Below are 11,629 nucleotides of genomic sequence, written 5' to 3' on the forward strand. Positions count from 1 at the left end.
CGCGGTCTCAGCCTTCCTGTCATTTGCATTCCAATGCAACCACCTCACCCGCCCAAATTCGTCTGGCCGTAGATTCCGGCAGTGACTGAGACCTTGGCAAGCCAAGACAACCCAGAGTAGGCGGGAGGCAGTCCCTGGCCAGGTGGCCGGGGGCGGGGACTCGGCGCCAAAGGTTCGAAGGGGCGGGGCCGAGGTGCGTGTTCGGGTCCCAGGGCGTGGCTTCTCTCAGGTGCGCTCAACGGCTCGGGTTTCAGTGAAACTGATCCGAACCTGAGGAAGCGCGCGCAGAGTCTCTGATTAGAGGCAAGTGAAATAGGTGCTTTTTCAGGGTGTATCGAGTGTGACACTGAGTTTCAAATCAGTAGCGGCGGATTCCCCGCCCGGCGTCGGAGCTGCAGGAAGGATGCGAAGTCGAAGCATGATGTGGCTGCTGGGGGGCGCCATCCTGCTGGCGGCCTCTGCCTCCTACAGTCAGACCACCCGAGGTAAGAAACTAAGCCTAGGAAGGCTCCTATGGCTGAGGAGCTGGAGTCTGAGGCACTCTGGGCAGGTGGTGGGAGCCGGACTAGTGCTCCAACAGCTTGCTGCCCCCAATACTACCCCGCGAATCCCTCAGTCTCTTAGTAGCTATAATGGGGGGATCCCTGCACCTAGAGGACCTATCGGAGGGACATCAGGAGTGACTGAAGTCAGTGGAGACCGGCTGAAGGCAGAGGTGGCCTCAGGGACTTACTTATTGGAGAGGGTCTTGGACGGGGCACTTTAAATGCCCAGGTATTAGTGTGGAGAAGGGAAGGGCGGACAGGAAAGGAGTACCTGCTTCTAAAAGGTACGCTGAGAACTCGGCCTTTGCTCCCTTGGGTTAGTTCTTTTGCAAACACTTAAGTCATTAGTAGCTTTTCGCACACTCTGGCGACTTCCTCTGGGCTGATCCCGCGGGGGCCGTGGATTAGCTAGTTGATGGCTCAGGGCAGCGGGGAGTGGGTGGGAGCCCCCGACCTGAAGCCTTTTGTCTCGCTTTTTGAACCCCCCTCTAACCACTGCAATTTTTTCTTTGGCGTTTGCTCCATAATGTCCAAGACCCAGCGTAGAAAAGCAGGCCGGACTTTCAGACCATTTACAAGTGGAATTACAAGTAGATTTACAAGCGAAATTTCTTGGATCTTGCTTTATGTTCGACTAGGTAACCTTTTGGCTCTGGAATTCCTGGCCCTTCCATGCCATTCAGAGGGCACGCTGGGGGCTACCCAGGTCCGTAGGCCGGAGGCTGCCAGCCCTCGGAACAGAAGAGTAAGGGAGCTGTGCAGGGCGGTGCTCTGGGGCCAACTTGTGCTCGGTGCCCGGGTTTGATGGGTGGGCTGTTCCCGGGCTGTTTTAACTGGCGCTGCTAGAAATACAATGTCTCTTTGGCTGAGCAGGTCTCTAGGGGTGTGGGCGTTGTTTACTGTGATGCTGACTGAGGTACTTCTGTTTGGAGACTGCCTCCCATCGGTAAAAGGAGATTTGAATTTCCCTGAGCAATTTGCAGATGTGCTGTAAAAGGCAGTTTCACACTTTTATCCTCTACATAAAAGACATTGTAAAAAGAGCGAATCACAGTGAATTAAACTGTAGAATGTGATTCTTTTCTTTCTTGGAGTTACAGAAAAGAGTGTTTTGATCTAAGTTTGAAAATTGCACCACTGATACACATTGTTCAGTTTCAGAGTAAAGGCATTTATTCATTTGGGGGGGAATATTAAAACTGTTATTAGTGCCTCTCCATTTGCCTTTGTCTTTTAAAGTTGGAAACTTAAAACCCAAGAGCAAAGGTTAATGTATGCAGACTTCAAAAATGTGAAGGTAGAATGAGGAGTGGGATAGCTGGGTCAAAAGGTGGTTCTATTCCTAGGTTTCTAAGGAATCTTCATACTGCTTTCCATATTGGCTGAAACCATTTGCCCAAAGTACTTAAAAACAGCATACTACAGGGACACAGCCACATCAATGTTTATTGCAGTACAATTCACAATAGCTAAATTGTGGAACCAACCTAGGTACCCTTCCGTAGATAAATGGATAAAGAAAATGTGGTATATATATACAATGGAATATTATCAGTAATAAACAAGAATAAAATTATGGCATTTGCAGGTAAATGGATGGAGTTGGAGAATATAAAGCTAAATGAAGTTAGCCAATCCCCCCGAAAACAAATGTTTTCTCTGATATAAGGAGGCTGATTCATAGAGGGGTTGGGAGGGGGAACAATGGGAAGATTAGAGGAACTATAGATGGGGCCAAGGGGTTGGAGGGGAAGGGAGGGGCCATAGGGGTAGAAATAAGGGTGGAATGAGATGGACATCATTACCCTAAGTATGTGTATGAAAACACAAATGGTGTGAATATACTTTGTGTACATCCAGAGATATGAAAAATTGTGCTTTATATGGGTAAAATAAATTGTAATGCATTCTGCTGTCATGTATAATAAATTAGAATAAAAAATTTAAAAATATGAATATAGATGATTCAACACTATGATTCAGATAATTCTTAGGAAACATCCCTGATTATTTGACTTATTATTGTTTTCAGAGTGAGACTGGGGATGGAGAGTATAAAGAATTCACCTGCAGTATAAGGTGAACTTGACTTCACCATGAAGAAAAATCAAGTTACTTGTTAACCAGAGCTATTTAATATTGCACCATGGTTTTTATTTCTCCTTCACACTTGTACTCCTTTGCAGAGTAACTTTCCTAGGTTCTTTAAGTAACAGGAGACTTTCCTCCCAACCTGCAATTAAACTGACTTTGATACAAAGTAGAGTATCATCAAAACTTTTCTGCTCTTTGCTTGTTTTCTTTTAGCTTGGTCCTTCTATGTGCTCCCCAGTTTTCCTCCTAAAGGGCAGATTGGATTTGATTTTCTTCCCCAAAGCCTCATTCCAAAAGGCTGCATCATAGAAAAGAACTAGCCTAGAATAACCTCATTTTGTAGGTAGAGGACCATGGATAGGGGAGGAAGCAAGTCAAGGAAAACACTCCAGCAACCCTCTCTCTTTTCTCTCACAATTGTTGTGAATAATTATTTGTGTAAATACAGTAGATAAATGGATAAAGAAAATGTGATATATATATATATATATATATATATATATATACACACACACACACACACATTAAAATGTGATATATATATATCTGTCTCCCCACCAGGACATAGACTCCTGAAAGCCAGGGAAACTACCATAGCCTCCATCATCTCATCTCGTCCCAGTCTTCTCACCTAAACAACCTTAGTAAACATCAAAGGAAGAATGAAGTGAGGGAACTTGTGCAGAATGACTGCTGGTCAGAGGCAGTGTGGTACTTAGTCAGCTTCTATTAGATATTTATTCTTTATACCATGCCCCAAGCCTGAAAGGGCCCCTGTGGTTCAGTCATTCCATTTCTCTTTTGGAGACTGGAACTTCAGTTCTCTGTACAGAGAACTTTTAATTGTAAAAGTAATATGTAGTCATTGTAGGGTACAAATGAAAACAGGAAAATATTTAATAAAATCATCCCAACCTCAGTGTAAAATAACCACTCCTGATATTCATTCTCAGCTCCATATCATCCTTTTAAAAATTAGTCTTCTATTGATAGACACATGGAATATTTTCAATGATTTATAACATAAGAGAGTAATGAACATGAAGACGGGGCTTTAAATTTGTGCTTGATCCCTTTTGTTTGCCTTGGAGTTATTAATTAACTTTGATAGGTGATGTTTCATGAAATCTGTATTTGACTTCTTAATGTCTTATTGGCTGATAAGCTGTTCAAGAAAACACTTTATCCTGAAAGAACACTTTGGAGATTTTCTATTTTCTTTCCTTTTTTGGTACCAGAGATTGAACCCAGAGGTGCTTAACCACTGAGGCACATCCCCAGCCCTTTTTTATATTTTATTTTGAGTCAGGGCCTCTTTAAGTTGCTTAGGGCCTTGCTAAATTGCTGAGGCTGGCTTTGAACTCACTATCCTCCTGCCTCAACCTCCCAAGCAGCTGGGGGAAATTTTCTAAAAGATCATTTTCTAAAAGATACTTAGGAAGGGTACCCAACAGTTGAAATCTTTTATTTTTCAGCCTGTGCTCCCAAAGGTTGAAAGCAAAAGAACATTTGGGTTGAGGGGATAAGAAGAAGAAGGTTAACACAAAATACTTGTTTTATCTTGATTTGGTGGGAAGAGTGGGTCCAGTGTCAACTAGAATTATCTATACACAAATAATATAGCAATAGGAAGACAGTATTGTAATATTGTCCTATAATTTTTTAAATTTTACCTAATAAATCTATTCATGGCCAACCTATAGAAATGTGTCCATATTTTTATAAGGGAACTGTAAATGTCACAAATTATTGTGACATTTTTTGGTAGATGTTGATATTAACATTTTTTATTTCCTATATTGAATAATGATCCAGTAAATATACATACTGCATGAGTCCTCTTTCTTCACCTTCTCCTCTTCATTTTTGTACGTAACTCAATGCCCCTCTTTTGTTAATATTATATTTCCTTGTTCCTTTTTTCTCTTTATTTTAGCATTCTTATTTAAAAGAGATTTTAGTCTCTCTTCATATGAACCTTCTGCATTGATATGTGCTGGTTTTTTTATGGAAAAATTTAACTGCATAGAAATAGAATATTAGTAATGAATCTCATGTGCCTATCATACAACTTAAATGATTGTTAACTTTTGGCTAAACTTGTTTGGTCTATACCCACTTCTCACCCCTCCTCTCTGGGTTTGTTAATGTTTTTTCTTGTTGTTGGTACTGGGGATTAAACCCAGGGACTCTTTACTACTGAGCCACATCCCTAGCCCTTTTTATTTTTATTTTGAGATAGGGTCTCACTGAGTTTCTTAGGGTCTCACTAAGTTTCTTAGCACCTCACTAAGTTGCTGAGCTTTGCCTTGAACTTGCTGTCCTTTGCCTCAGTCTCCCGAGTCGCTGGGATTGCAGGGGTGTGCCACCAGGCCCAGCTCTGGGTTAGTTTTTAATAGCTTTATTAAGATTTCCATACCTTACAATTCACCCATGACTTTTAGTAGATTCATAGGATTGTGCACCGTCTCCACAATTTTAGAACATTTTTATTATCCCAAAAGAAACCTTAGCTGTCACCCACTAAAACTCCCCATCTTCAGTCACTGACAATCACTAAGCTATTCTCTATGGGTTTGTCTATTCTGGACATTTAATATAAACAGAATCACACAATATTTGGTTCCCTGTGGCTGATATTTTTATTTAGCATAATTTTTTCAAAATTATGTCATAGCTTGTATTAATACTTATTTCATTTTTCTTTTTATCTATTTTTTTTTTTTTGCTGTGTTGCTCAAGCTGGTCTTTAACTCCTAGGTTCAAGCCATTTTGCTGCCTTAGTCTCTGGAGTGCTGAGACTTCAGGCAATGCCACCCACCACCATGCCCAGCTACAATGCTCCATTTCTATGGTTTTTTTTTTTTTTTTTTTTTGATACTAAGGATTGAACCCAGGGGTGCTTAACTACTGAGCCACATCCCCAGCCCTTTTTATTTTTTATTTTGAAACAGGGTCTTGCTAAATTGCTGTGGCTGGGCTTGAACTTGAACTTGGCAATCCTCCTGCCTTAGCCTCCAGAGTCCTGGGGATGATGTCATGCACCCCTTGCCCTGCTAATACTTCATGTCTTTTCATTGTCAAGTAACATTCCAGTGTATGGATATTTCTCACTTGATTCATCTGTGGTATTCATCTGTTGATGGACATTTGGATTGTTTTCATTTTTTACTACTATGAATAATGTTTGCTCTATGAATATTCATGAACAAGTTTTTGAATGGACATATGTTTTTACTTCTCTTAGATATATTCCCTAGGTGTAAGTGGCTGAGTCATATAGTAACTCAATTTAACCATTTGAAGAATGCCAGATAATTTTCCATGGTGATTATACCGTTCTATACTCCCACCAGCTGTGTCGAGAGGCCCAACAATCCCTGTGATTTTTAAATAAATCCCAGATCAAATTTCATCTTAAAATATTTTATAATGTATTCATTAAAGATAAGGGATTTGTTTTCAAACATATATGTAATACCATTATTATACCTATTAACAACCCTCTGCCCGCCACCTTTATTTTTTTTTTTTAACTGTGCTGGAGATTGAACCCAGGGCCTCACAGATGCTAGATAATCACTCCACTGCAGAACAATATCCTCAGTCCCTGCTTCCCTTCACTTTTATTTTCTTTTGAGGCATGGTCTAGCATCTTGTTAAATTGTCCAGGCTGGCCTGAAACTTGTAATCCTTCTGCCACAGCCTCCTGTGCTACTGGGATTACAAGCATATGCCACCACATCTGTCTGCCAATAATTTATTAATATAATCAAATACTCAGGGTTCAAATTTCTAATGGCCTCATAAATGTTATTTTAATAGCTTCTTTGAATCAACATCTAAATAAAGTGCATATATTATGTGACATGTATCTTAAATCTTTTTTTAGCAGTGCTGGAGAACGAACCCAGGGTCTTGTACATGCTAGGTAAGTGCTCCATCACTGAGCTACAGTCCCACTCCCTTTTTAAAATCTTTTAATTTCACTTCTACATTTCTTTTTCTCTTATTTTTTTGCCTTACAATTTATACTTTGAAGAAACATTGTCCTTTATCCAGTAGCAATTCCCCAAATCTGACTATCTTCTTGGGTGTTATTTAACATTTCCCATTAGCCCCTTTATTTTCATTAATTTGGTAATTGGATTCAGGTGCTGGACTGGTGTTATGGATTGTATGTTTGTAACCCACCCCCATTCACATGTTGAAATCTAATTCCTAGTGGGATGGTATCAGGAAGTGAGCCATTGAGAGATAATAAGATCAGGGTGGGCAAGAGCCATATATAAATGCTATTTGTGCCCTTAAAGGCTGGAGAACTAGCTCCCCCTTTCTGTGGTGCGTGGATACAGCCAAAAGCTGGCAATCTGCAACTGGAAGAGGGCCCTCAAACTCTACCATGCTGGGGCTGGGATCTCAGATTTCCATACTCCAGAACAGTGAGAAATAAGTTTTTATTGTTTATAAGCCACTCATTCTTTGGTACTCTGTCACAGCAGCCCAGATGGACTTGGACAATGAAATCAGGTTCCTTTTTGGTAGGGTTACCAAAAAGGTAACAATAAGGGACATGTTTCCTTAGAGGCCCAAGATGTCTGGTTATCTTTTTTTTTTTTTTTTTGGTACTAAGGATTGAACTGAGAGCACATTATCACTGAGCTACATGGGGTAAGAGTTCAGTATTTGAAGGACACTATAATACATAAGAATAATTTTTGGGGGGAGTTCATAACCATCTTGAATCTAATGAATGAAATATGATATGTCAAGAGCTTTATAATGTTTTGAACAACCAATAAAAAAAAAAAAAGAAAGCTAAAGAAAACAAAACAAAACAAAAAAAACAAAAACTCATTTTGAGGACAGGGTTATGGCTCAGTGGTAGAGTGTTTCCCTAGCACATGTGAGGCCCTGGGTTCGATCCCTGAAACCACATAAAAATAAATAAATAAAATAAAGGTATTCTGTCCATCTACCACTAAAAACAAACAAAAAAACTCATTTTGGAAAGTTATAAAAGAAATAGTCAGGCATAGTGGTGTATACCTGTAATCACAGTGACTCAGGAGACTAAGGCAGGAGGGTCACAAGTTTAAGAACAGTCTCAGAAACTTAGCAAGGCTCTAAGCAAGACCCTAAACAATTTAGTGAAACCTGCCTCAAAATGAAAAATAAAAAGGGCTTGGGATGTAGCTCAGCAGTAAAGTACACCTGGGTTCAATCCCTGGTACCAAGGAAAAAAAAGAGGTTAAAAAAAAAAAAGAAGAAGAAATTGAAACAATAGAGATAGGTCCGTCATAAGTGTATGAGTTTCCTGAGGCTGCCATAATAAATTTCCATGAACTGATGGCATAAAACAAAAAAATATTCTCTCATAGTTTTGGAAGGCTGGATGTCTGAAATCAAGATGTTGGGATGACTGCATTCCCTTCAAAAGGTCTATAGAAAAATCTGTTTCTTCCCTTTTCAGGTTTCTGGTGGTTGTTAGGCATTCCTTGGTGTCCTTTGTCTTATACTATGGCATTATTCCAGTCTTTGCTTCCATTCTCTTATTACTTTCTATTGTGTCTTCTTCTTTGTCTCAAATCCCCCTTCTTAAAAAGACACTTGTCCTGGGTTAGGGCCTAGCTAGATAATCCAGGATAATTTTCTCAAGATCCCTAATTATATCTGCAAAGACCCTTTTTCTAAATAAGGTAATCTTCACAATTCTGAAAATTAGGACCCAGACATTTCTTTGGGGAAACTACCTTTCAAAACTAAGTAAAACTGAAATACTGACTTCTGTAACCTCCAATACTCCACCCAGGCTACCCACTTACATAGGGAAGCCTTAGGAAGTGAGTAATTTTGCTGAACATAAGTGCAAAGATACAAGGAGGAAAAATGGTGGCTGAGCACAAGAATTATCAGGTGAACTCACTAGAGGGATAATATCCTTCATGTCTCTGCATGGTGGAGGCCTACTGTTTTTTATAATTAAAGTAAAATTCTTCAGTGTTCTCATTTCCTCCTAAGGTCCAAGGGCATTTGTTTGGGGAGGGATGAAGAGTGGATGTGTTTGTTTGTTGGATTTTTTGTTTATTTTGAGAGAGGTTCTCATTATGTTGCCAGGCCCGCCTCCAACTCCTGGATTCAAGCAATCTTCCTGCCTCAGAGGGGCTGGGACTCCAGGCACATGCCATCATGCATGGCTTGATTATGAGTTTTATTGTTAAATTCATAATGTAAGGGAAGAGGCGTAATTTGTTAAAACTTGGTATATTACATCTTGAAAATGAGAACACAAACTTGGTATCGCTGTTCCAGTGATCTTGAGCTTCAAAAACTTGCCTGCCAGCAAGCAGCTATGGAAAGGTCTCCAGGAAACCAGCACAGAAGAAGGGAATTCCTGCCCTCTTTGTGGGTGGAGAGGGAATGTCCCTTGTAATCCTGGGAATCTTCCTTGCCAAGCTCTGGCATAGGACTTGACTGAAGGCTAGGCTGGATCCTGGCTCAGGGCCAGAGTAGGATAGACAGCCATTACAAAATGAATAATTAGAAACCTGATGTCATGGTAGGGCTTCTGTCTTACACAAATATTCATAAAGCAGTTACTTCATGATCCTAAACTGATTTTTACTAGTTGACCCATGAAGGCACATGAGTAAGAATAATCAAGAACTAATGAGTATGCACAGTTTTTTTTTTTTTTTTTTTGTACCTGGGATTGAACCCAGGGTATTTAACCACTGAGCCACATCCCCAGACCCTTTTTTATTTTTATTTATTTTTTTACTTTTTATTTTGAGGCAGGGCCTCACTAAGTTGCTGAGGCTGGCTTTGAACTTGGATCCTCCTGCCTCAGTCTTCCAAGTCATTGGGGTTACAGGCACATGCCACCACATCTAGCTAGTATGCAGTTTTTAAAAATAAATTGAAATAACTGTCATTTTTTTTCAAGAAATCTTTTCTTGATATCAAGTTTCCCATGTGTGCTTCACAACTCCCAATAAAAAAGTGCCTTCACCCAAAGAAAGCCCTTATAAACATTTTGTATAATATTCTAATATTATATTTCTGTCTTCCTCTAAATATTTTCATTTAAGCAAACTAGACTTCCTGCTGAAGCATTTAATTCAGCAATAACCCTTGTCTGCTTTTCTCACACAGGGTCCAATAGAACCTCTAAAGGAAGAAGTCTTATTGGGAAGCATAATAAGCCCCCTACAGTCACTGGAAAAGGAGTTACGGTGGAACCAGACTTCTCTGTGGATGAGTTTTCCACGTCCCTCCTCACTGGAAAGCTCACTACTGTCTTTCTTCCAATTGTCTTCACAACTGTATTTGTGGTTGGTTTGCCAAGTAATGGCATAGCCCTATGGGTCTTTCTCTTCCGAACAAAGAAGAAGCACCCTGCTGTGATTTACATGGCCAATCTGGCTGTGGCAGACCTCCTCTCTGTTATTTGGTTTCCCCTGAAGATTGCCTACCACATACATGGCAACGACTGGATCTATGGGGAATCTCTTTGCAAGGTGCTCATAGGCTTTTTCTATGGCAATATGTACTGTTCCATTCTCTTCATGACCTGCCTCAGCGTACAAAGGTATTGGGTCATCGTGAACCCCATGGTACACACCAGGAAGAGTGCAAACATTGCTATTGGTGTCTCCCTGGGAATATGGCTGCTGATATTGCTGGTCACTATCCCCTTGTATGTCATGAAGCAGACCATCTACATCCCAGCCCTTAACATCACAACCTGTCATGATGTTTTGCCTGAGGAGGTGTTGGTGGGGGACATGTTCAATTACTTCCTCTCTCTAGCCATTGGAGTCTTTATGTTCCCAGCCTTCCTCACAGCCTCTGCCTATGTGCTCATGATCAGAACACTCCAATCTTCTGCCATGGATGAACACTCGGAAAAGAAAAGGAAGAGGGCCATCAAACTCATTGTCACTGTCCTGGCCATGTACTTGATCTGCTTCACTCCCAGTAACCTTCTGCTCGTGGTGCATTATTTCCTGATTAAAAGCCAAGGCCAGAGCCATGTCTATGCGCTGTACATTGTAGCCCTCTGTCTGTCCACCCTCAACAGCTGCATTGACCCTTTTGTCTATTACTTTGTTTCACAAGATTTCAGGGATCATGTGAAGAATGCTCTCCTTTGTCGCAGTGTCCGCACTGTGAAGCGAATGCAAGTATCCCTCACCTCCATGAAATTCTCCAGGAAATCCAGCTCTTATTCTTCAAGTTCAACAAGTGTTAAAACTTCCTATTGAGTTTTCCAGCTCTACAGATGGAGTTTTACAGGAGCTGTGGAGCCTGCTTACTGATGTGGGGAGGTAGCTGTTATTTCTTAAACAAGCAGGGCTTAGCACAGGCCATTGTCTGTGTAGCTTCTCCCAGGATTGCTGGAAGCTTCCTTGTTTGCATGAGAAAAGCCTCCCACATTAACATAAATGTGTGTCAGAATTCTCCTATTCAAATGTCCTAAAAACCGAACTGACAGAGCAAGATGCAGAAGATAATGGAAAGACAGGAACCCAGTTACCTGCAAAAACTGCACCTGGTGTGAAGGCTAGGTTTCTATCTGAAACTATTTCTTCTACAAACTGAAACTATTTCTTCTGCATTTGGGGTCCATCTTAGCCTTGTTAGGGCTTGAGGGCCTTCAGAGAGCATCAGTCTGACTGACTTTGCAAAGAGGAAACTTAACAAGGTAAACGAGCTGGTTGGAGTCTGATTTCCAACCAATAGTGAGCAGTGAGCTTGGGTTGGGCAGGAGCAGCATTCTTGTGCACTTCATTAAAATCACTGGGGATCTTGTTAAAAGTACAAGTTCCTCAGTTTCCATGACAAGAGCTCAGGTGATGGGAACAGGGACATTTTATAAACATTGTAATATTTTTGCACTTGAATATGAGAACTACTGAACTGAGCTTTGCTACCACTTGACAAGGTGCCAAAATAGTTTCTAAAAAGAAAAGTCTGTAAGAATGTTT

At 40.7% G+C, this 11,629-nt stretch overlaps 1 protein-coding gene across 2 annotated transcripts; it reads left to right on the forward strand.

Moving 5' to 3' along the window:
- The first annotated feature begins 403 nt into the window (after positions 1-403).
- On the forward strand, positions 404-10,906 carry F2rl1 (F2R like trypsin receptor 1). Of its 2 annotated transcripts, none has more exons than XM_076856091.2 (2): positions 404-485; positions 9,795-10,906. In XM_076856091.2, the coding sequence occupies exons 1-2, from the start codon at positions 404-406 to the stop codon at positions 10,904-10,906; spliced, it is 1,194 nt and encodes a 397-aa protein (XP_076712206.2). The 2 variants fall into 2 exon arrangements, with proteins under 2 accessions (XP_076712206.2, XP_076712207.2); XM_076856092.2 differs by lacking the exon at positions 404-485 and adding an exon at positions 6,539-6,570.
- Positions 10,907-11,629: the final 723 nt, after the last annotated feature.

Source organism: Callospermophilus lateralis, chromosome 5 (assembly GCF_048772815.1).
Source record: "Callospermophilus lateralis isolate mCalLat2 chromosome 5, mCalLat2.hap1, whole genome shotgun sequence".
NCBI classification, from domain to species: domain Eukaryota; kingdom Metazoa; phylum Chordata; class Mammalia; order Rodentia; family Sciuridae; genus Callospermophilus; species Callospermophilus lateralis.